The 21,343-nt window shown below is 48.2% G+C and overlaps 2 protein-coding genes across 2 annotated transcripts; both read right to left on the reverse strand.

The window, feature by feature from the left end:
• Positions 1–19: 19 nt before the first annotated feature.
• Positions 20–6,851, reverse strand: LOC105036390 (rust resistance kinase Lr10). Its single transcript, XM_073247201.1, is given in 4 exon segments — positions 20–1,454; positions 1,957–1,989; positions 4,259–4,291; positions 5,896–6,851. Coding segments are annotated over 4 exon segments (1,908 nt in total). The 5' UTR covers positions 6,602–6,851; the 3' UTR covers positions 20–318.
• Positions 6,852–7,763: 912 nt separating this feature from the next.
• On the reverse strand, positions 7,764–20,073 carry LOC105036389 (rust resistance kinase Lr10). Its single transcript, XM_073247542.1, has 3 exons — positions 19,788–20,073; positions 19,168–19,698; positions 7,764–8,451 (listed from the first exon to the last, which is right to left on the reverse strand). Exons 1-3 carry the CDS (start codon positions 19,990–19,992, stop codon positions 7,829–7,831), a joined length of 1,359 nt encoding a protein of 452 aa, XP_073103643.1. The 5' UTR covers positions 19,993–20,073; the 3' UTR covers positions 7,764–7,828.
• Positions 20,074–21,343: the final 1,270 nt, after the last annotated feature.

Below are 21,343 nucleotides of genomic sequence, written 5' to 3' on the forward strand. Positions count from 1 at the left end.
TGGCACTAGTTATAATTTTGGTGTATCCATCACTAAATTTGAAACTTTTTATTATCTTCCATCGTTTTAAGGTTTTCTACTAGCTACGGTTCATCTCAAGGGACAATCAATCCTTTTATTGAATTATTTCTAGGCATTATTTACAAAAATCACTTACAGGAAGTCATTGTAGCTAAGCAGAAGATAGATAGTCTTGACACAGTATAGGAGTAAGATATGAAAAGTACAAATATAACATTATACAGTATTGATAGGGTGGAACATTTATAGTATTCTGTGGTATGTCAACTAAGTCTGCTCTTGAAATCTGCATTTTGTTTACATGCCATTTTTTTGACCAGTGGAGGAGACGAAAGGCGTAGGAGGTATCTCCAAGCTCTCCAAATTTTTCATCAGCATGCGAATCACTTTTGTCATGGAGGGTCGATCCATTGGATTCCACTGTATGCACCACAATGCTATTATAGCAAGCTTTTTGGCGATATCTTCTTCAACTCCATTCCTCTGCATCACCAATTCTAGATCATGACCTTGTATTATCTGGCCATATACCCACTCTGGAAAATATATCTCGCTTGTTTTCTCGATTTCAGGATCAACATTCTTTCTACCACCCACCATTTCCAACACCAACATTCCAAAACTATAGACATCTGATTTATAAGATACTGTTCCAAAATTTCTACAATAGATCTCGGGTGCAATGTAGCCCATTGTTCCCCTCGCAGCAGTCATCGTGATAATACTCTGGTCTCTTGAGCATAACTTTGCAAGGCCAAAGTCTGAAATCTTTGGATTAAAGTTATGGTCCAATAAAATATTGTGAGGTTTGATGTCAAAATGTAGGATGCGCTGACTGCAACCCTGATGCAAATACTCGATACCCCGAGCAATCCCAATAGCGATCTCTTGCTGCTTTTTCATGACCAATGGTTGATGATCTGTTTTGTTTCTTTTATCAAAAATATACTTCTCTAGTGACTCATTTGGCATAAATTCATAAATAAGTGCACGCCATGTTCCTTCTGAACAAAATCCCAAAAGACGAACCACATTTGCATGGTGGATTCTTCCAACTGTGGCTACTTCATTGATGAAGTCTTCTCCCTCCCCTTTGGATTTTATCAGCGTCTTAACTGCCACTGGAATCCCATTTGGTAGCTCTCCTTTATACACGGTTCCAAATCCACCTTGGCCTAATTTATGCTTAAAATGCTTTGTCATCTTTTTAACATCAGCAAAAGAGTATCGCGTGGGTTTTGTGGCCCTGTAGGTTGCAAGGAACATTTCTATCTTTAAACGTACTTCTTTTTCCTTGTCAGATTTCTAAAGATGTAGACTAGACTGAATGCCACCGACACTAGTACGACAAATGCACCAAGGGATAAGCCTGAAGCAAAACAATGGAATACTTAGCAGAATTTGTCCTGCCACACTCAGTTGCAAGAGGAAAAAATGGTAAAATGATTGTTATATGTCATCGAGAAGGCCTCTCATCCTTATATGCCATTTATAGACCAAGTCCCGCTGTAGTTTTTACCAATGCCATGCAGTTCCTCCTAATAGTCACTCCATCTCGCATCTCGCATACTTAAAAAAGTCACATGGAAATTTTTTACAGATGAGGTCTAATGAAAAAACTGCTTATACCATACCCTTCTTTTTACTTTATTTTTTTTATTTTTTATAAAAAGGGAGGGAGTTATCCCTCTTCCATCCCATTTTATGAAGGAATAAATTTATGATGTTGGAAAGAAGAGAAGAGGAGGTAGGAAGGATAAAAGAGAGAGAACAAATTCGGTTGGGGGTGCAAGAGAGAATGCTCTACTAAAAATTTCCTGAGCAAGCCACAGGTTGACTGTTTTATTGGTCATCTATCATTAAATGTTATGTTAGATGACCGGTTCAGTGGAGTGCTTTTCTATGAAAGTCTGCTAAGAGTTTACAAGGACTCACCTATGATGAGGTTGACGTTTGAATAATCTTCACCTGCAGAAAATTAAGATTAACAGATAACATGAATTAGTTTGATATAAAATTATAGATATATGTTTAAATTAGTTAAAACAAGATAGATTATCTCATTAGCATTGGTTGACCTAGCTATGAGATGCATATATATATATATATATATATATATAGGGAAATTATGTGAGCACTATATATATATAGAGAATTAGCACGCAATCAGCACAAGTTGGATTAAAGGTCACTCAAGAGTATCACTAAATCAGCTGATTAAATGAATCTATATGGATATAAATTCCGATTAGTTGGAATATAACTTTTGAGGAGCAAGCGGGAGGGAGTGAAACTCTCCCCCAAATTTTATTAAAAGAGCAATTACCGAGTGTGCCTTGTGGGAACGAAAGAAGCTCCCACAGAAAACAAAGTGTCAAATAAAATAGAAAAGAGGAATATCACAGAGAAGATCAGGGGACAAAAGAACCAGTTAAACAGAAATACTAGCCATCAGTTGGAATATAACCAATACCTGCATTTTGTGATTTTACCTATATTTCAAAGAATACTTCCAAATAAGCAAAAGCCAAAGTTGTGATTTCTTAGCAGTCAAAATATGATGTGTCTATGAAACTAAATACTATGATCTAAATTGAAAACAGAAAGCATCAATTCCATGATAGAACCCAAACTCTGTAGCAGAGCGTTTGTCAAGCTCCCGCATGTGTCCACAAGTCTCGGCAATGTTGTAGCTCATCTTGTGCATCTCATGCATCATATTTCATTTTGAAGAGAATAGGGTCATTCAAGAGTATAACTAATTTAGCTGATTGGATTTACCCATATGGGCGGTTGGAATATGGTTGAAAGAAGAGATGTGAAGTTTATACGCCTATTAAATGTCCCGTGTCCATTTTTAGCCGTATTTTATGATTGTTTCCAATAAACAAGTCTTGTTGACTCATCAAACATGCAAAAGTTGATTAATCAAACATGCAAAAGTCAAAATGTGATTTACCAAGAGCAAGTTCTCAAGAGAGTGGTGCGGACCAGCTGAGACAAGATGGGTTGCGTTGTGAAATATTGATGGCCTACTTAGTGTAGTTTTTAGGAGTTGCTAGCATAGACCATGCAATGAAGAGTAGTAAAAATCATCGCATATTCCAATGTTGTTAAGAGTTAAGCTAATGAAGTCATGTTAGTTTTAGGACCGATTGAGTCCATTGATAATTATACCGGCATCTAAATAGCAATGCAAAGACTCAACCCAAGAGATTAGCGTATAAAAGGTTTGGCTCGTGATTTGTGGCTAGTGCCACCCCAGCGTGAATAGTAATGGTGGGCTGCACGCATGATGCATGCCTAGGCATTACCGTGTATGTGTGGTTGCATTCACCATCTTAATGATTGAGCTTAATGTTGGTAACATTCTCTTCTTTGTACTTTTTTTTATTATTTTATTTTTATTTTTATGATGGTGAAAAAGAGTTATCCCACTCCCGCTAAGGGTGAAAGAGATACGAATATTATTTGTCTGAATCTGTTTTTAAATCTAAATCAATTTGGATATGGACAGAAATTTGAGAATTCGACTAATATCTATATCCGTATCTATATCCATCAAAGAAAAATATATATAAATATAAATGGATAACTTTTTAATCTGTATCCGAATATTCAGATCTATATGTAATCCTATATAATTTTATATAATATTTATTAATTTTTTTAAAAAATATACAACTATGTAAATATATTTTTAACTTGATTTATTATCTAATTAGTAATATTTTTGACATGGTAGTTATAAAATTTAATTATTTAAGTTATATCTGCCATTATATTCATAGTTGCAAATTTCAATTATATCCATATCTGTTTAACATAAATATAGATATAAATTTTTACATTTGAATAATATCTGTATCCATATTTGTATTCATCAGATAAAATAAATATATATATCGATATACTGATATTCGATCTGTATCCGATCTGATTTTAGCCCTAACTCCTATCCAATTTTATGGAGGAACACATATAGAAGGTAGAAAAGAATTTAGAAGAGTTAGAAATCACAAGAGGGAGAATACAAGTTAGATTGCGGGTACCGATAAGATTGAATAAATCATTAAACTACATTCCATAGCAGAGACAAATGCTTTACTTAAAATTCCCCAGTCAAGCTGAATCCTTGACTTGTTTATTTGTCACATATCATTAAATTCTATCTTACATGACTAGTTCAGATGAGTGCTTTTTTAGAAAAATTTGCGAACAGTTTACAGGGACTCACCTGCAGTGTGATTCTTGTTTGAAGAATCTGAATCTGCACAAAAGATTAGCAGATAAGATGAATTTGTTTGGATGTTAAATTATAGAGATGTTTAAATTAGTTAAAATAATATAAAAGAAAAGAATGATCTCATTAACATTGAATACAATATGAGAAGCATGTACATCGGAAAATTATATGAAGTTCTTCAGAGCTTTTGCACACAATCAGCACAAGTTGGATCAAAGGTCATCCAAAAGTATAGCTGGCACAAACCCGTAAGGATGTACGTTCCAATTCGTTGGAATATAAGAAATACCTGCTACTAAGTGCCATGAGGACTATTTATGATTTTGCCTGGATTTGAAAGAATACTTCCAAATAAGCAAATGCTAAGATATGATTTCTGGGTAGCCGAAACATAATTTATGGATGAAATGAAATAACTTGAAGACAAATAAGCATAAATTATCGGCAATGTTATATCCTATCACGTGCACATGTATCACATTTTGTTTGAAATTAACATGAAATAGAAAGTGGTGAAGGAGTACAAGTGGTGAAGAAGGGTCATTCAAGAGTATAACTAATTTAGCTCATTGGATTTACCCATATTGGTAGCCGGTAGAGGTTCCAAAGGTTGGAATGTGACAGAAAGAAGAGATGCGGTCTTTACGTGCCTGTTAAATGTCATCGGACTTGTTACCAAAAAAAAAAAAAAAAAAGTCATGGGACTACTTTTAGCCGTATTTTAAGAAATTTATTTTAAATAAGCAAAAATATTGTTTTAAAATGCGATTTGTGAGATTTCTTCTTTTATTTTCTTTTTTTGGTAAATTTCTTTGTGTTTCCTTTATTTTATTTTTTTAACAAATAAGTAATTTAGTTCTTCATGACCCTGGTTCTCTCTAATGCTAAAATCACGTCTCCCAAGGGCTAGCACTTAGGAGAGTCATGCCAAAACGGTCGAGAAAGGCTAATTGGCTTGCTAAATAATTAATGCACACATTTTGTTGATCATGCTCAAATTTTGTATGATGGATGGTGGATTTATAGAATACTTAATTTCGATTTTGGACTTGTTGTTAGTATGGATTATGCAATATTAAAGACTACTGAAAATCATTGCATATTCCAACCATGTTAAAAGCAATACGAATAAAAACTTTTAGTTTGAGAATTGGTTGAGTCATATTAATAATACAAAGTGCTGTCCCCTGATCCGAGCCCAGCCTGATCTGCCCGATAAGCAGGTCTAGATTTAAGTTTATAAAGTTTATGCTTGGACGAGCAAGATCATGTAATTTTCTATATCCAAATGCTTTTAGGATCTTATGATCTTAGTTTCTGTCAAATCGGAAGAATTCTTCCTCCCCTTTTCACTCATTCCAGTGGTAAGTGAATGTGTAACATATCCACGAGTAATTAAACCGGCATCCAAATAGCCGAGCGTAAACAGAGACCAAAGAGACTAGCAACTGGAAAAAATATGGCTCGCCACCGGTGGCGAGTGCCACCTGAGTGTGAATGGTGATGGCCTGGTGCGAGTATAATGGACACCTTGGGATCGCCATAGCTCACCACCGTGAGTTAAACTGCTTCCGGCTTCCCTAGCTAGCAAATAACCATCCACTGGAGGAAGGAATATGGAAGCTCACCAGGCTGTTCGGGAAAGCTGCAGGGAGCTTGGTTTGTTGCCCAGTCAAATTTGCAACGTCCTCCATGCCATTCGCATGCTCTGCATTTATGGCCAGTCTCAGGAGAGTTCCAGTTGAGCATCACCACTCCCATTTCAAAATCTCTCCCTGGTGGAAGCACAAGATTAGTTGAAACCACCACGCAATCCAAAGGTAGCGCGCTCATAACCATGCTGTCATCAGCCAGATAAACAAAATGATCGGCACCGCTCAAGCATGAGATCGGTGTCACGCCATACTCTTCTCTTTCTCTCCCGTCATTCCATGCTTTTGAACAGTTCACCAAACTGCCTGTCGGAGGTGTGTAAACTGGCGTTTTGAGGCTGGTGGAGCTGAAGTTTTGCACCTGGCAGTCAGACCACGGCTCTCCAAGTTTGATCGTTATTAAAGATTCCGTATAGTCGATGGCAATCACCTTATGGGAGCCCGACCCAGGCAGTGAGAGAAGGGTGTCGTCTCCCAAGCACGAGAGAACTAGGCCCCGAGCACCACAGTATGGTGGACTGGATTCTAGCCGAAATGGGTATCTGATCTCTGGGCCTCCTTTTCCGCAGTAGGATGAAGGGCAAGCTGTGAACAAATCTTTTTCTTGATGCCCCAGTGTCATCTTGCTTCTGGTTTGGAGGAGCAGAAGAAAGATTGTACCGAGGAGTCCGGACACCGCCATGAACGAGCACAAGTGAGAACTTTCAGCTCCAGAAGGGATCTGGTCGGTTCTGAGTTTTCCCTTACGGCTTCATGGGGACTGAAATTATTATGCCATCATTGACCGCAACCAGATTGGACTCATAAGTGATTGACTCGGTCATCGATCCACTGAAATGCGCGTAACCAGCGAGTCTTATTCCAAGTAGATGGTAAAGAACGCTATTCTCAGGTGGACTGTTCCTGTGGAATCTTCCTTCTCCGAGTCAATGATGAGCATTTGAAGAAGTAATGGAATTTTTTTTAAAAAAAATGCAACTGAAAACAAATTTATCTTTCCAATATTGGAAGGTAATTTCCAGTATATATCAAAATACGCGCCGCTTACACCAGCGTCATCAAAACCAAATACTCACAAGAGCCCTGTACATGATTAAAGGAGGGGGGACAGAAACGGGACTCGTGCAGCTTGGAAATTGAGATTTTGCCGTTAACTTTATGTTTTTTCAATAATGGTTATTACAGCTGCATGCTCACACCTAAAGAACATATTCTCTCGGTAGCGATGCTCATAGCATCTCTTTTTTCAATAGAAACGATGCTCATATCATCAAACTACAAAAGATAGACATCCATAGAAAAGTTTGAAGCCCAGACTATTTGGTTGTCCAAACTATGCCCGAAATGTTCTACTTGAAGTGATAAACATTGATGCAATAAATTCACCAAAGAAGGAACGTGATCGAATTTCCCTTGTATGAATTGACGTACGTTCCATGTATAAATCTATGACATCAGTGTGTCTTTTTTGTGCTATCTGATTTTTTGTTTTTTTGAGGAAATTTGTCGTCCTATCTGATGATTGAATATAGAAATGCTCTCTTACTGTTTTATACATGGAAATTTGTGCCATCTGATTCTTGATTATAGAAATTTGGCCCACCCTCGCTGCAGCTAAATGCATCTTTCGTATTGTTTTGCTTCTCTTTGCCATTTATCGATGTGACCGTAAGCTGAAATTTTCTGTTGTTAGGCTCTATTGAGAGCTCTGTTGTAGAGCATTTTGTATTCCTTGTTAATTGAATAACATGGGGGTATAGTTTCCTGCTACCTCTTGTTCACATCATTAAAAAAAAAAAAAAGAAATGCTCACATCAAGGTAATGGAAGACATTCCCTACAGTCTTGCAAGGCCTTGGAGAGTTGGGAGTCATCACATTCTAGCAAGTTCCACTTTAGTGCATGGCCTATTAGAGAAGTTCATCGTGCTCGGAGATGATCGATAATTCGGTGAGAGAAGAGTCCATGCAAGACTGTCTTACAGATATAGGCTGCGAAGAAGAAAAACAAGGTCTGGGTGGCATCTGCAGGCTATTGACATCACCTTCCAACATCTCTATAACTTTACTCATCGAGGGACGACTAGATGACTTCATTTGAATGCACCACAAACCCACTATACATAGCTTTCTCTCCGCATCACCAATTTCTATGCTGTTATTGATTTCAAGTTCTTTCCCTGGTGTAAGCTGATCATAGATCCACGAAGGATAGTAAATCTGACTGGAATTCTCCACCCTTTGATCCACATTCCTCCTTCCTCCCGCCATCTCCAAGAGCAACATTCCAAAACTATAAACATCTGACTTATCAGATATTACCCCAAAATTTCTAGATATCAATTCAGGAGCTATATATCCTATCGTCCCTCCGGCAGCACTCCTGGACACCAGGCCATATTCCTTCGGGTACAACTTTGCAAATCCAAAATCTGAAATCTTTGGGGTGAAATTCCGATCAAGGAGGATATTTTGAGGCTTGATGTCAAAGTGTAGAATTTGCATATCACATCCACTGTTGGTGCAAAAATTCGCTTACGCCGGAGAAGCTGGAGTCGCGGTCGCCGCCGGGACCTGCAAAAGAAGTCTAAACCGGAGGTGGGGTTGCTCCGGCAAGACCCTCCGACGCTCAAGTCAGTTCTCTGCCTCAACAAGAATGGAGTGCTCGAACGGAAATTTTAGCAGAGTTTCTAGGTAAAAACGAGAGCTTAGAGAATAACGTACTGGGGTCCCCCTTTTATAGGCGGAGGGAGCAACAGACTGATAGTAGTGTCTGTAACCGTCTGACAGTGGACTGCCCAGAGTTAGGAGGAGTTTGTTGCGAAGAGTAGTGGGGTGGAATCGTGGCTATCACCGGGACACGCCACGTGGAGTCTGTCACGGGGAGTGGAGTGGCGTCCGTTGTCGCGACTTGCTAGAGGATGGCAGAATCGCGCTGTATCCGTCGCAGGAAGTGGAGCAGGATCGTGGGCATCATAGCGGCCTGCCAGGGAGTGATGAAGCCACGCGGAATCCGTCGCAGGAAGTGGAGCAGAGTCGTGGCCGTTACCGCGACCCGCCAAGGAGTGCAGGCCTGTCGGCTGAAGTTCGGCTGGAGTGTCTGGCGGAGAGGGGTGGTTAGCTATCCGTTTGAGAGGAGCCCGGAGTCCGGCTCCCGTAAGAGTCCGGACGAAGTCTTCCTTTAGCCGAAGTTGGGGATGAGGTCCGGCTCCCATGAGAGTCCGGACGGAGTCTTCCTGCAGTCGGAGTCAGAGACGAGGCCCAGCTCCCGTAGGGGTCCGGGCGGAGTCTTCCTGCAATTAAAGTCAGGGGTGAAATCCGGCTCCCGTAGGAGTCCGGATGAAGCTTACCAGCAGTTGAAGTTGGTGACGGAGCCCAGCTCCCATAGGAGTCCGGGCGGAGTCTGCTTGGCAGTTGGAGTTGTGGACGGAGTCTGGCTCCCGTAGGAGTCCGGGCGGAGTCTTCCTGCAATTAAAGTTGGGGACGGAGCCCGGCTCCCGTAGGAGTCCGGGCGGAGTCTTCCTTGCAGTTGAAGTTGGGGACGGAGCCCGGCTCCTATAGGAGTCCGGACGGAGTATTCCTTGCAGTTGAAGTTGGGGACGGAGCCCGGCTCCCGTAGGAGTCCGGGCGGAGTCTTCCTTGCAGTTGGAGTTGGGGACGGAGCCCGGCTCCCGTAGGAGTCCGGGCGGAGTCTTCCTTGCAGTTGAAGTTGGGGACGGAGCCCGGCTCTCGTAGGAGTCCGGGCGGCGCTTACCAGTAGTTGGAGTTGTGGACGGAGCCCGGCTCCCGTAGGAGTCCGGGCGGAGTCTTCCTGCAATTAAAGTCAGGTGCGAAGTCCGGCTCCCGTAGGAGTCCGGACGGAGCTTACCAGCAGTTGGAGTTGTGGACGGAGCCCGACTCCCGTAGGAGTCCGGATGGAGTCTTCCTGCAATTAAAGTCAGGTGCGAAGTCCGGCTCCCGTAGGAGTCCGGACGGAGCTTACCAGCAGTTGAAGTTGGTGACAGAGCCCGGCTCCCGCAGGAGTCCGGACGGAGTCCGCTTGCGGTCGGAGTTGTGGGCGGAGTCCGGCTCCCGTAGGAGTCCAGACAAGGTCTTCCTGCAATTAAAGTCAGGTGCGAAGTTCGGCTCCCGTAGGTGTCCGGACGGAGCTTACCAGCAGTTGAAGTTGGTGACGGAGCCCGATCCCGTAGGAGTCCGGGCGGAGTCTGCTTGCGGTCGGAGTTATGGGCGGAGTCCGGCTCCTGTAGGAGTCCGGACAAGGTCTTCCTGCAATTAAAGTCAGGTGCGAAGTCCGGCTCCCGTAGGAGTCCGGACGGAGCTTACCAGCAGTTGAAGTTGGTGACCGAGCCCGGCTCCCATAGGAGTCCGGGCGGAGTCTGCTTGCGGTCGGAGTTGTGGGCGGAGTCCGGCTCCCGTAGGAGTCCGGACAAGGTCTGTCTGCAGCCGGAGTTGGGGACGAGGCCCGCGAGGGTTAATCCCGTTGAGAACTTCGGCTGAGGGTATTTTATATCCAACACCAGTCTCCCTACTTCCGAATTTGAATTTCGAATGAAGGAAGTACAGAGAGGTTTGCACAGCCGAAGTTGTCCTCTTGAACCCTGTGTACGACCGCCTCCAGATATTTTGGCATTAAATGTGCGCGTGCTGGAGTCTTTTCGAATCGGGGTGATACGAAGGGACCCTTCGAAATTTCCACTGGTACGCTGGCCCAGGTACGGTGCAGTAATGACTCTGTCAGCCGTCAGCCACTTTTAGCCGCCTGCCGTGGTGAGTGGGACACGTGTCGAGCTCGGGCCGGTCTGGGGGGATTCGCGATCATTATGGCGCTGGATCCCAGGGTCTATTTAAACCCGTCCTTTCGCCTTTAAGGGCCCTATTCCGCCTGAGAGTTCCATCAGTATCCGCCCCTTCTTCGAGAGTCTCAATTCTCCTTGGCGTCTTCTTGGGCCATAGGCATCCTTCGAATCGTCCCTTTCCTCGCCCCTCTGCATCCCTCAGGGCGATCTAGGTTAGTCCCAGAACCTCCGTCCTTCTTCTTGCCATTTAGGGGCCTTTTCTTCATCATTTTCTTCTGTCGTATTCCTCCGAGTTAGTCTCCTGTGACCTCTCGTCCTTTGTCCCGTCTGTTTTCTTCGGGATCTTTAGAGTCTTCATTCGAAGTTATTTGAAATGTCTTCCGGCTCTTCCGCTTCCAGCGGTTCCGGGAGTTCTTCCGTCTCAACCCCCCAGGTCCCTCGTTCTGTAGATGAACCCGCATCTGGGGCTGGGCTTCGTCCGATTTTTACGTCGGGCGCCATTCCATGCTCCCTGACTCCGGATGAACTCCTTCTGATAAGGGTTCAGTATGGAGTTCCTCCGGAGTACGATCTGGAGCTGCCTGACCCCTCCGACCGGGCTAGCACTCCCCCACTCGGTCGTTTTTGCCTGTATCAGGAGGCGTTCCGTGCCGGGCTCCGGCTTCCGCTTCCGTCCTTTGTTGTCGCCCTCTTCTGCTTCTTAGATATCTCTTTGGCTTCAGTTGCTCTGAATTCTTTTAGGTTTTTGATAGGGTTTCTCTCCCTTTGCCACGTAGTCGAGGTCCAGCCGTCCCTCTCTCTGTTTAGGCATTTCTATACCTTCAAGCGTCATCCTTCGGTGAAGGACTGGTGGTATTTCTCCCCTCAGTTCGGCAAGAAGGGGTTGCTGAAAGGTGCCCCCTCTTCAATCCACAACTGGAAGAGAAAATACCTCTTCGTCCACTGCCCGACCCTGAGGCTGGGCCTGCCCCCTTGGGGCTCTCTGAGGGATTCTGTCCGTCGGGCCCCTAGCCTGGGGGAGGACGACCTCCAGGCTGCCCGAAAGCTTCTTGACTACTCCGCTCCTTCCCTTCCCAACCTTCTGAGGGAGCAATTTTTGTTCAACATCGGCCTGAGCCCCCAGGATCCTGCGAGTACTCCATCTTTTCCTTTCTCTTCTTTTCTTTCGTCCTTCTTCTTTTTCTTTCTTTTTCTTCTCTTTTCTCTTTTCTTTTTTTTTTTTTGCGTGCTACTCCTTCCTTTTTCATCCCATTATTGATTTCTGATTTTTGATTGATTGATTTTTTTTTCTCTTTTTTTTTTTTAAGGAATGGACGCCGAAGCAGCACGGATGCTTACCAGGGGCCTCAAGGCCCACAAAAGAAAGGGTGCTGCGGCCTCCGGATCAGCAAAGAGGGCCAGGGCAGAGGAGTCGAGCTTGGCCGCACCCGTCTAGGCGGCTCCAGCGATCGACGTTCCCTCGGATGCCGAACCAACGGCCCCCGGGCCTCTTCGAGGAGTCCGCCGACTGGGGCTCCCGTTTCGGGGGTCCGCTCCACGGAGGCGCCCGTAGTCGAGTGGGGGAAGAGAAGGAAGTCGGTGGCCCGCAGGGTGAGTAGCCACCGAGCCATCGCTGATGAGTCCCTTGGTTCCGAAGAGGAGCCGGAGAATCTCTTCAATGATAGGGACTTGATCAAGCGGTTGATCGACGGCTGCATTCTACCTGAAGTCGTCGAGAGGATCGACCGCGCCGATCCTGAGCAGCGGGTTTGGGACTCCCTAGGGTCCTTTCTCGAGGTAAACAAATCTTCATTTAATCGGCTATTCGACCCTTGTTCTGATCCCCTAACCGCCCTTGCAGATTGGGCACCAGCTCCTCACCAATATCGAGGCGACGAACCGGGCGAGGAGGGACGCCATCCAGGTGGAGGAGCGTCGTCGGGCCGAGGTCGCTCGCCTCAAAGAAAAGACAGCCGAAGTAGTTGCCCTTCAGGAGGCCCTGAAGAGAGAAAAGCAGGCCCGGGAAGAAGAGAGGCAGACCTCGGAGGAGACGGTGAGGAAGGCAGAGGCCGAGGTCACCAACTTGGTGGAGCAGATTCTGATCCTGGTCTCGGAGGCCAGGGTTCTTGCAGTGGAGGAGTTCAAGACCTCCGCAGAGATGAGGGACCTGAACGTCAGGTTCGGTCAAGAAGCATTCATCAAGGGGTTCGAGCTCTGCCAGGAGAAGGTGGTCAGAAAATTTCCCGAGCTCGACCTCAGCTTTTTGGGCGAAGAGTCTGAGGATGAGGCCGGTCCTTCTCCTGCCGCTACTGCTGCCACAGCCCCCCCTCCAGGAACACCGAACTCTCCAACTCCTGCTTCTGAGGTCTGAGACCTCCGACCTTGTATCTTTCTTTTACCGCAATTTTTCTTTTCCTTTTTGTCTTCAAGAATCATTCAATCAATAAAGTTGAATTTCTCACCGTGGATGGCTTCTCTTCTCCCCCTTCCTCCCTTTTTATTTTTCTTTCTGCAATGAGACGCGCCTTGATGCTTCTGTCTCTCGATGGCAGTGTCCTACCAAAGCACTTCTCCTGCCCCAGGAGATCCTGCTGAAGTCCACGATCCAGCGGCTGAAGAAGGAAGTTCTTCATGTGACGAAAAGGTCGAAGAAGATGGAAGGTGAGCTCCGCAGGTTAAGGGAGGGTTACTCTGAAGCCCCTCTGAGGCCATCCACTTTCGGAATCTCCACGTGAAAGGGATCATGGAGTATAGCCGGAGGAAGGCGGACTTTGCGAAGGAGCTTGAGGAACACAAGAAGAGTGCCAGCGATCGAATTTGGGCTCAAGCTGCTAAGATCAGCTCTCTCAGGGTGGAACTGTCAGCTGCGCAGGAGAGGATTGGCCAGCTAGAAGGGAGTTCGTCTCGGCTCTTGGCTGGGGCCGACGGCGATCGGGAGTGGTTGAAGAAGGTCTCCGACCTTCAGCAGCAGCTTCAGGACGCCGAGGTGAGCTACGACGTGCATCGGACCGGTTGGCGCAGGCAGGTGGATGAATATAAAGGGAGACTCAAGGTGGCGGCCGACGAAGTCACCCGTCTTCAGAGGCAGCTGGCTAACAGGGCTCAACTTACTTCTGCTCGAGATTCTAATGAACTCCAATCTCTAAGAGAAACCGTCGAAGGGCTTTCTGTCGCCCTCGGGGAAAGGACGGCTGAGCTGCAGCAATTGAAGATCCAACTGGCGTACGAGCAGCAGGCCGTCACGGACGCGGAGGCAGAATCTAAGGTCCTGAGAAAGAGGCGTCGAGAGGCGGAGACCGAAAGCCAGCGACTTCGTCGGGCGCTCCAGGACGCGCTGCTGAAAAAGAGAGAGCTAGAAGAAGAAGTTGAGAATCTGAGGCAGTCCTGGATAAGGGGTGGAGTAGATAATTCTAGGTCGGAAGGAGCAGAGCTTCCCTAGGGCTCTTCTTGGCCTTCTGTCTTTTCATGTATACATTTTCCCTTTTGTTGTTTTATCTCGCTTTTGTCGTTTTGCTTTTCTTCCTTTGGCCTTCTGGGCTTCGTGGTGTATATTTCGCAAATGAAATGAAAAGGAGATTTTGTGTTACATCGTCCGCATATTGTATTAAATTATCATCCGCCGAACTTCTCTTGTCATTCGACTTGTCCGACGTTGACGTCGTTTGGAGGTGCCCAATCATCGATATGCTGGTTAGCTTTCCTCGTCGTTCATGGCCGTAGGCTCGAGCTTGGTGGTCTGAACTCCGCATTACCTCGGAGGCGTCGCTGTTTTCTTGACCTGTATCGAGAGCCTTCTTAGAGGTCGAGGGTGTTTGGTAGGAACTTTCCGTCTTTGTTGAGACGAGGTTCCTTAGGTCTTTGGTGTGGTTTGTCCTTCATCTGTTTCCGACATAGTTCATCGCTTTTTCTTTTTAATTTCCCTCCTCTTTTTAGAGTGAGGGCCCTCCCCTTGCTTTTTACGGGGTTGCGTAGAAGTGTGAAGGTGCCGCTGAGGGGCCTTTCCCCTTCATCCGATCTTGTTGGACGGTCGGGTTTCGTTACCGTCAGGACGAAGTTCTCCTTCCGTTCCTGACGTAGTCGATCTCAGCTTAGATTAGGACGAGGTTCTCCTCCTATTCCCAACGGGGCCACGGGGGCACATAAGGGCCATCGCAAGGGTCTCTCCCTCCATCCGGTCTAAAAGAATCGGGCCTTCGACTTTGCTCATGCCAGGATGAGGTTCTCCTTCTGTTCCTGACATGGCTGTGGGGGCACATTAGGACATTGTAAGGCCTCTCCCCCCATCTGGTCTAAAAGAACCGGGCCTTTGACTTTGCTCATGCCAGGACGAGGTTCTCCTCCTGTTCCTGACATGACTATGGGGGCGCATTAGGGTGTTGTAAGGCCTCTCCCCCCATCCGATCTAAAAGAATCGGGCCTTTGACTTTGCTCATGCCAGGATGAGGTTCTCCTCCTGTTCCTGACATGGCTGTGGGGGCGCATTAGGACGTTGTAAGGCCTCTCCCCCCATCCGGTCTAAAAGAATCGGGCCTTTGACTTTGCTCATGTCAGGCCGAGGTTCTCCTCCTGTTCCTGACATGGCTGTGGGGGCGCATTCGAGTGTTGTAAGGCCTCTCCCCCAATCCGATCTCAAGATGATCGGACTTTCATTTTATTTATGTTAGGATGAGGTTCTCCTTCCGTTCCTAACATAACCTTGTTTTAATTGTTTGAAGGGGTCATCCCCAGTCGTAACAAATCCATGTCAAATGGGAGGAACATGCAAAGTTGAAAGAAATTTAGATTCAGGGCAAAGTCGTAAGCGATACATTTACAGGTTTTCCGAGTTTCATGGTCGTGGAAGGTCTGCTCCTCCTTGAGGCCCTCCGGTGATGGAGTCGATGGTCCCAATTGGAGGCCGATCTCCGGGCTGCTCCTCCCTCTTTGGCGGTTCAGGTTGCGGCAGGGCCCTTGGCCGATCTTCTCTACCCTCAGGCCGACGTCGGATGAACCTGTCGAGTCGACCTCGCTGGATGAGCTCCTCGATCTCATCTCGGAGCTGGATGCATTCCTTCGTGTCGTGGCCGTGGTCGCAGTGGTAGAGACAGAACTTGTTGGGGTTGCACTTCCCGGGGTGTGTGCGCATCCTCTCTGGCCTAGGGAGCTGCTCCCTGACCTCCATCAGTACCTGGGTCTTCGAGGCATTGAGGAGGGCGTAGTTGCGAAATCTTTCCGGTGGAGAACCCCGCTGAACCCCACGATCCGGACTTCTCTGTCTACGTACTCGGGGCGGAGTATGGGCATGCTTGTGCCCAGGAGGGGATCGAGAACGCGGCCGAGCTTCTCTCGACCTTTTTTTGACTGCGGACTTACTCGAGTCTCCCGCCCGCCGCTCTCTCGCGGTCACCTCATCCTTTATTTTGAAGGCTTCTTCCGCTCGGGCGTACCCTTCAGCCCGAGCCAACAAATCAGCAAAATTTCTGGGGTACTTCTTCTCCAGAGAGAACAAAAGGTCATTCTTCTGAAGGCCGCCCTTCAGAGTGGCCATTGCGACTGATTGGTCCAAATTCTGGACCTCCAGCGCTGCGACATTGAAACGGTTGATGTAGGCCCGAATGGACTCCCCTTCCCTCTGCTTGATATTGATGGGAGACTCCGAACCCTTCCGGGGGCGCCGGCTGCTGACAAAATGGGCCACGAATTGGTGGCTCATCTGATCGAAGAAAAAGATGGTACCCGGCTTCAGCGTCGAGTACCAGTTTCTCGTCGCTCCCTTCAAGGTGGATGGGAAGGCTCGGCATAGAATGGCATCGGGAGTGTCATGAAACAGCATCATCGTCCGGAAGGCTTCCAGATGATCAACTGGGTCCGAAGTCCCGTCGTAGCTTTCGAACTGGGGGAGTTTGAAGTTTGGCGGGATCGGTTCCTGCATGATCATTTGAGAAAAGGGAGGGTCAGTGCAAATATCCTCACCATAAGCGGGGGGGGGGGGCGTGGCAGAGTTCTTCGATCCGTCGGTTCATCTCTTGGAGTCTCCGATCCAGGAAATCCTCTCGACTTCGGGTCTCGAAGGTCCTCTGACAGAATGGGGGCAGGGATCTTCCAGGGGTGGAGTCGTGATCCGATTGAGGGCTCTCCACCCTCAGGTTCGTCTTCCCAGGAAAGATGGGACGACTGGCCCAAGTGGCCCGTCCCACCGTCGGATTCTGGTGTTCCGGTGACACCCTTTCCAGGCGCACTGATGTCTGCGGCTGCTGCTGCTGCTGCATGGCCTGCACAGCTTCAGTGAGGTCTCTGACCTGCTGCGCTAGCAGATCAAACTGCTCCGCGCCGACCGCCATCACCGGAGGAGGAGGAGGTTGGGAAACAGGAGGTGAGGCTGGAGCCTGAGATCTGGCCGCGGAGGCCGTGGATCATCGCGTGGATGCCTTGCGGGAAGGCATCGAGCAAAGACCAAGTGGAGGAAGGAGGAGAGGATGTCCGAAAAGATGCCCGGGGGCGGTCCCGTTGAGCGCTCCTTTAAGAACAAGGATACTGCGAAGACACAGGCCCTTCCTCTAGCACCAATCCTGTTGGTGCAAAAATTCGCTTACGCCGGAGAAGCTGGAGTCGTGGTCGCCGCCGGGACCTGCAAAAGAAGTCTAAACTGGAGGTGGGGTTGCTCCGGCAAGACCCTCCGACGCTCAAGTCAGTTCTCTACCTCAACAAAAATGGAGTGCTCGAATGAAAATTTTAGCAGAGTTTCTAGGTAAAAATGAGAGCTTAGAGAATAACGTATCTGGGGTCCTCCTTTTATAGACGGAGGGAGCAACAGACTGATAGCAGTGTCTGTAACCGTCTGGCAGTGAGCTGCCCAGAGTTAGGAGGAGTTTGTTGCGAAGAGTAGTGGGGTGGAATCATGGTTATCACCGGGACACACCACGTGGAGTCTGTCACGGAGAGTGGAGCGGTGTCCGTTGTCGCGACTTGTCAGAGGATGGCAGAATCGCACGGTATCCGTCGCAGGAAGTGGAGCAGGATCGTGGGCATCATAGCGGCCTGCCAAGGAGTGATGGAGCCGCACGGAATCCATCGCAGGAAGTGGAGCAGAGTCGTGGCCGTTACCGCGACCCGCCAAGGAGTGCAGGCCTGTCGGCTGAAGTTCGGCTGGAGTGTCTGGCGGAGAGGGGTGGTTAGCTATCCGTTTGAGAGGAGCCCGGAGTCCGGCTCCCGTAAGAGTCCGGACGAAGTCTTCCTTCAGCCGAAGTTGGGGACGAGGTCCGGCTCCCGTGAGAGTCCGGACGGAGTCTTCCTGCAGTCGGAGTCGGAGACGAGGCCCAGCTCCCGTAGGGGTCCGGGCGGAGTCTTCCTGCAATTAAAGTCAGGGGCGAAATCCGGCTCCCGTAGGAGTCCGGACGAAGCTTACCAGCAGTTTAAGTTGGTGACGGAGCCCGGCTCCCGTAGGAGTCCGGGCGGAGTCTGCTTGGTAGTTGGAGTTGTGGGCGGAGTCTGGCTCCCGTAGGAGTCCGGGCAGAATCTTCCTGCAATTAAAGTTGGGGACGGAGCCCGGCTCCCGTAGGAGTCCGGGCGGAGTCTTCCTTGCAGTTGAAGTTGGGGACGGAGCCCGGCTCCCGTAGGAGTCCGGGCGGAGTCTTCCTTGCGGTTGGAGTTGGGGACGGAGCCCGGCTCCCGTAGGAGTCCGGGAGGAGTCTTCCTTGCAGTTGAAGTTGGGGACGGAGCTCGGCTCCCGTAGGAGTCCGGGCGGCGCTTACCAGCAGTTGGAGTTGTGGACAGAGCCCGGCTCCCGTAGGAGTCCAGGCGGAGTCTTCCTGCAATTAAAGTCAGGTGCGAAGTCCGGCTCCCGTAGGAGTCTGGACGGAGCTTACTAGCAGTTGGAGTTGTGGACGGAGCACGGCTCCCGTAGGAGTCCGGGCGGAGTCTTCCTGCAATTAAAGTCAGGTGCGAAGTCTGGCTCCCGTAGAAGTCCGGACGGAGCTTACTAGCAGTTGAAGTTGGTGACGGAGCCCGGCTCCCGTAGGAGTCCGGGCGGAGTCTGCTTGCGGTCGGAGTTGTGGGCGGAGTCTGGCTCCCGTAGGAGTCCGGACAAGGTTTTCCTGCAATTAAAGTCAGGTGCGAAGTCTGGCTCCCGTAGGAGTCCGGACGGAGCTTACCAGCAGTTGAAGTTGGTGACGGAGCTCGGCTCCCGTAGGAGTACATGCGGAGTCTGCTTGCGGTCGGAGTTGTGGGCGGAGTCCGGACAAGGTCTTCCTGCAATTAAAGTCACGTGCGAAGTCCGGCTCCCGTAGGAGTCCGGATGGAGCTTACCAGCAGTTGAAGTTGGTGACGGAGCCCGGCTCCCGTAGGAGTCCGGGCGGAGTCTGCTTGCGGTCGGAGTTGTGGGCGGAGTTCGGCTCCCGTAGGGGTCCGGACAAGGTCTGTCTGCAGCCGGAGTCGGGGATGAGGCCCGCGAGGGTTAATCCCGTTGAGAACTTCGGCTGAAGGTATTTTATATCCAACATCCACGATGTAGATAATCGATACCTCGAGCCACTCCCAGTGCTATATCATTGAGTTTATCCCAAGTGAAATTAAAAGGACGATGTCTCGTTCTACTCGGTGAGAAGATGTACTTATCAAGTGACCCGTTGGGCATGTACTCATATACGAGAGCCCTGTTGGATCCCTCTGAACTGAAGCCAACAAGTTGCACTACATTAATGTGGTGAATCCTGCCAATTGTGGAGACCTCGTTGATGAATTCTTCTCCGTTGTACTTGGAATTGCCCAACATCTTGATGGCAACCAGATGGTCACCAAAGAGTTTCCCTTTGAAAACGGACCCAAAACCCCCTTGTCCTATTTTTTCTTTGAAGTGGCTTGTGATTGCAACGATGTCGGTGTATGAATACCTTGTCGGCATAAGTGTTTGCTGGTTCCGCAAAAACTTCTCGACGTTGTCGATGGATGCTCGTGCGCTCAAGAATTTGTAGGCAAGAAAAAGGTAAACTGCTATAGGCGCAAATACAAGCCTTCCTAGTATTGCCAGTCCTGCAAATTAAACAGACGTCTTTAGTCGGTTCTGCGTTAAGTAAGAAAACTGGTTAGTGACATGGGACTCGATCGATGGATGGCCTTACCTATCAAGATCTCTACAATAATCACTGAATAATACAAGAGGATATCGCTAGAATTAGCTCGAATGTATTCATCCACCATGCAGCGTAAGAAGTTGAAGCTCATTTGATAGGCAGAGAAAATCCGAGTGGGAAGTTCCTTAGCCTTTAAATCACCGAACGGCCACCTGTATGACATGCGAAGATGTGGAAAACAAATTAGGAACATTCACCTCTAAGATTGGGAAAGAGATCGAGAGTTTGAGGCTCGTCACCAATTTGAGTCGTCCAGAAAGATCTGGAGTTTGGTTCTTGTTGGGGGATACCCACCGACCGACCGCCGGAGGGCCCGACCGACTGCAGGAGGGCCCGACCGACTGCAGGAGGGTCCGACCGACTGACGGGAGCCACCAGCGGCTAATCGCCGACTTGAGGTATGTCGGGCGTATCCATCCCGACCGACTGAACCCAGGGGTCTGAGGCCCGACTTACATGAAGCTCGCCGACCGGCCGGAGGAACCCGACGCCACTCCGCTGGCTGCCGACCTAGGGTCGGCTGACTCTTCTAACCGCCGTACAGCCGCCAGACGTTGTCAGCTCTGACACGGACATGCGGCACAGTTACCTAGGGGCATTGTCCCACCGAGGGCCGGGTCAACCCTGGTGATTAGACGGCCGCACGGCGACATGACGTTTTCACGGCGGCTCTGACAGCTCACAGTGAGTTGACAGTTCCTCACTTGTCCGCGCCATTAATGACGGCGCCATACCTAGCTCCACTATATATGCCGGGGAAGGCAACAGTGCAAGCGGTCGATCCGCCCGTTTCTTCCACATACGCAGGCTCGCTCCTCCCTCTCTCTCTCCCTCTCTCTTTTTCAGAGCTCTCCGTCTGCATTTCACTGTTGCCCAGTCACCTCTCTGACTTGACCGTCGGAGGGTCCCCGCTGGAGCCGCCTCCGGTCAGTGCGGACTTTCTTTTGCAGGTGCACGCTTCCCGGCGATCGGGCGACGAGGCGATTGGCCGCAACAGTTCTTGATCCACTGAACCATTTAAGAACAAACCCTTTCTGAAGGAGTTTGAAAACATCTGTCGTTGAATCCATTTCAGGAGAACGAGCCGTGGGAATCCCAGCCAGAAACCTGCAGGAAGGCTCAAGAAACTGCAACGAATTCGCTTCTTCTCCAACAACGACATAAGCAAAAGTGTTGTTGTTGTGGCTCAGGCAAGGAATGAGCCGATACGTATCATTCTTAATCTGCCTCGTGCAATTCATGAAACTAGCCCAGATATTTAACGAATAAAAAAAAAAGAATCCGGGCGGCTGGGGTTGGTAAATATCATATAAAGATCCAAGGGGAAAGACACAACGGCCGCTTGCCAAGCCAAAATGAACTAAATTGATTGTCTGATGCTTATATGAAATTGCAGTAACGTAGTACCTGTTTGATTGGGTATTCCAGATTGTATTGTTACCTTCGCAACTGAGTTGGCACGATGGAAGACCACAACCTACCGGATCATCTTTTAAACGAAAAGGGTATCTGATTCTTTGTAATCCACAGGAGGAAGAACAGCC

Source organism: Elaeis guineensis, chromosome 13 (assembly GCF_000442705.2).
Source record: "Elaeis guineensis isolate ETL-2024a chromosome 13, EG11, whole genome shotgun sequence".
Lineage (NCBI taxonomy): Eukaryota > Viridiplantae > Streptophyta > Magnoliopsida > Arecales > Arecaceae > Elaeis > Elaeis guineensis.

What these genes read in the sequence shown, in the direction of transcription:
- LOC105036389 (XM_073247542.1), bottom strand. Translation starts at nt 19,992, where the DNA reads ATGTTCCTAATTTGTTTTCCACATCTTCGCATGTCATACAGGTGGCCG. An exon ending in TATTGTAGAGATCTTGATAG is followed by an intron (nt 19,699 to 19,787) that starts GTAAGGCCATCC and finishes TTTAATTTGCAG; the next exon opens with GACTGGCAATACTAGGAAGG. An exon ending in CGATTATCTACATCGTGGAT is followed by an intron (nt 8,452 to 19,167) that starts GTTGGATATAAA and finishes CTCCGGCGTAAG; the next exon opens with CGAATTTTTGCACCAACAGT.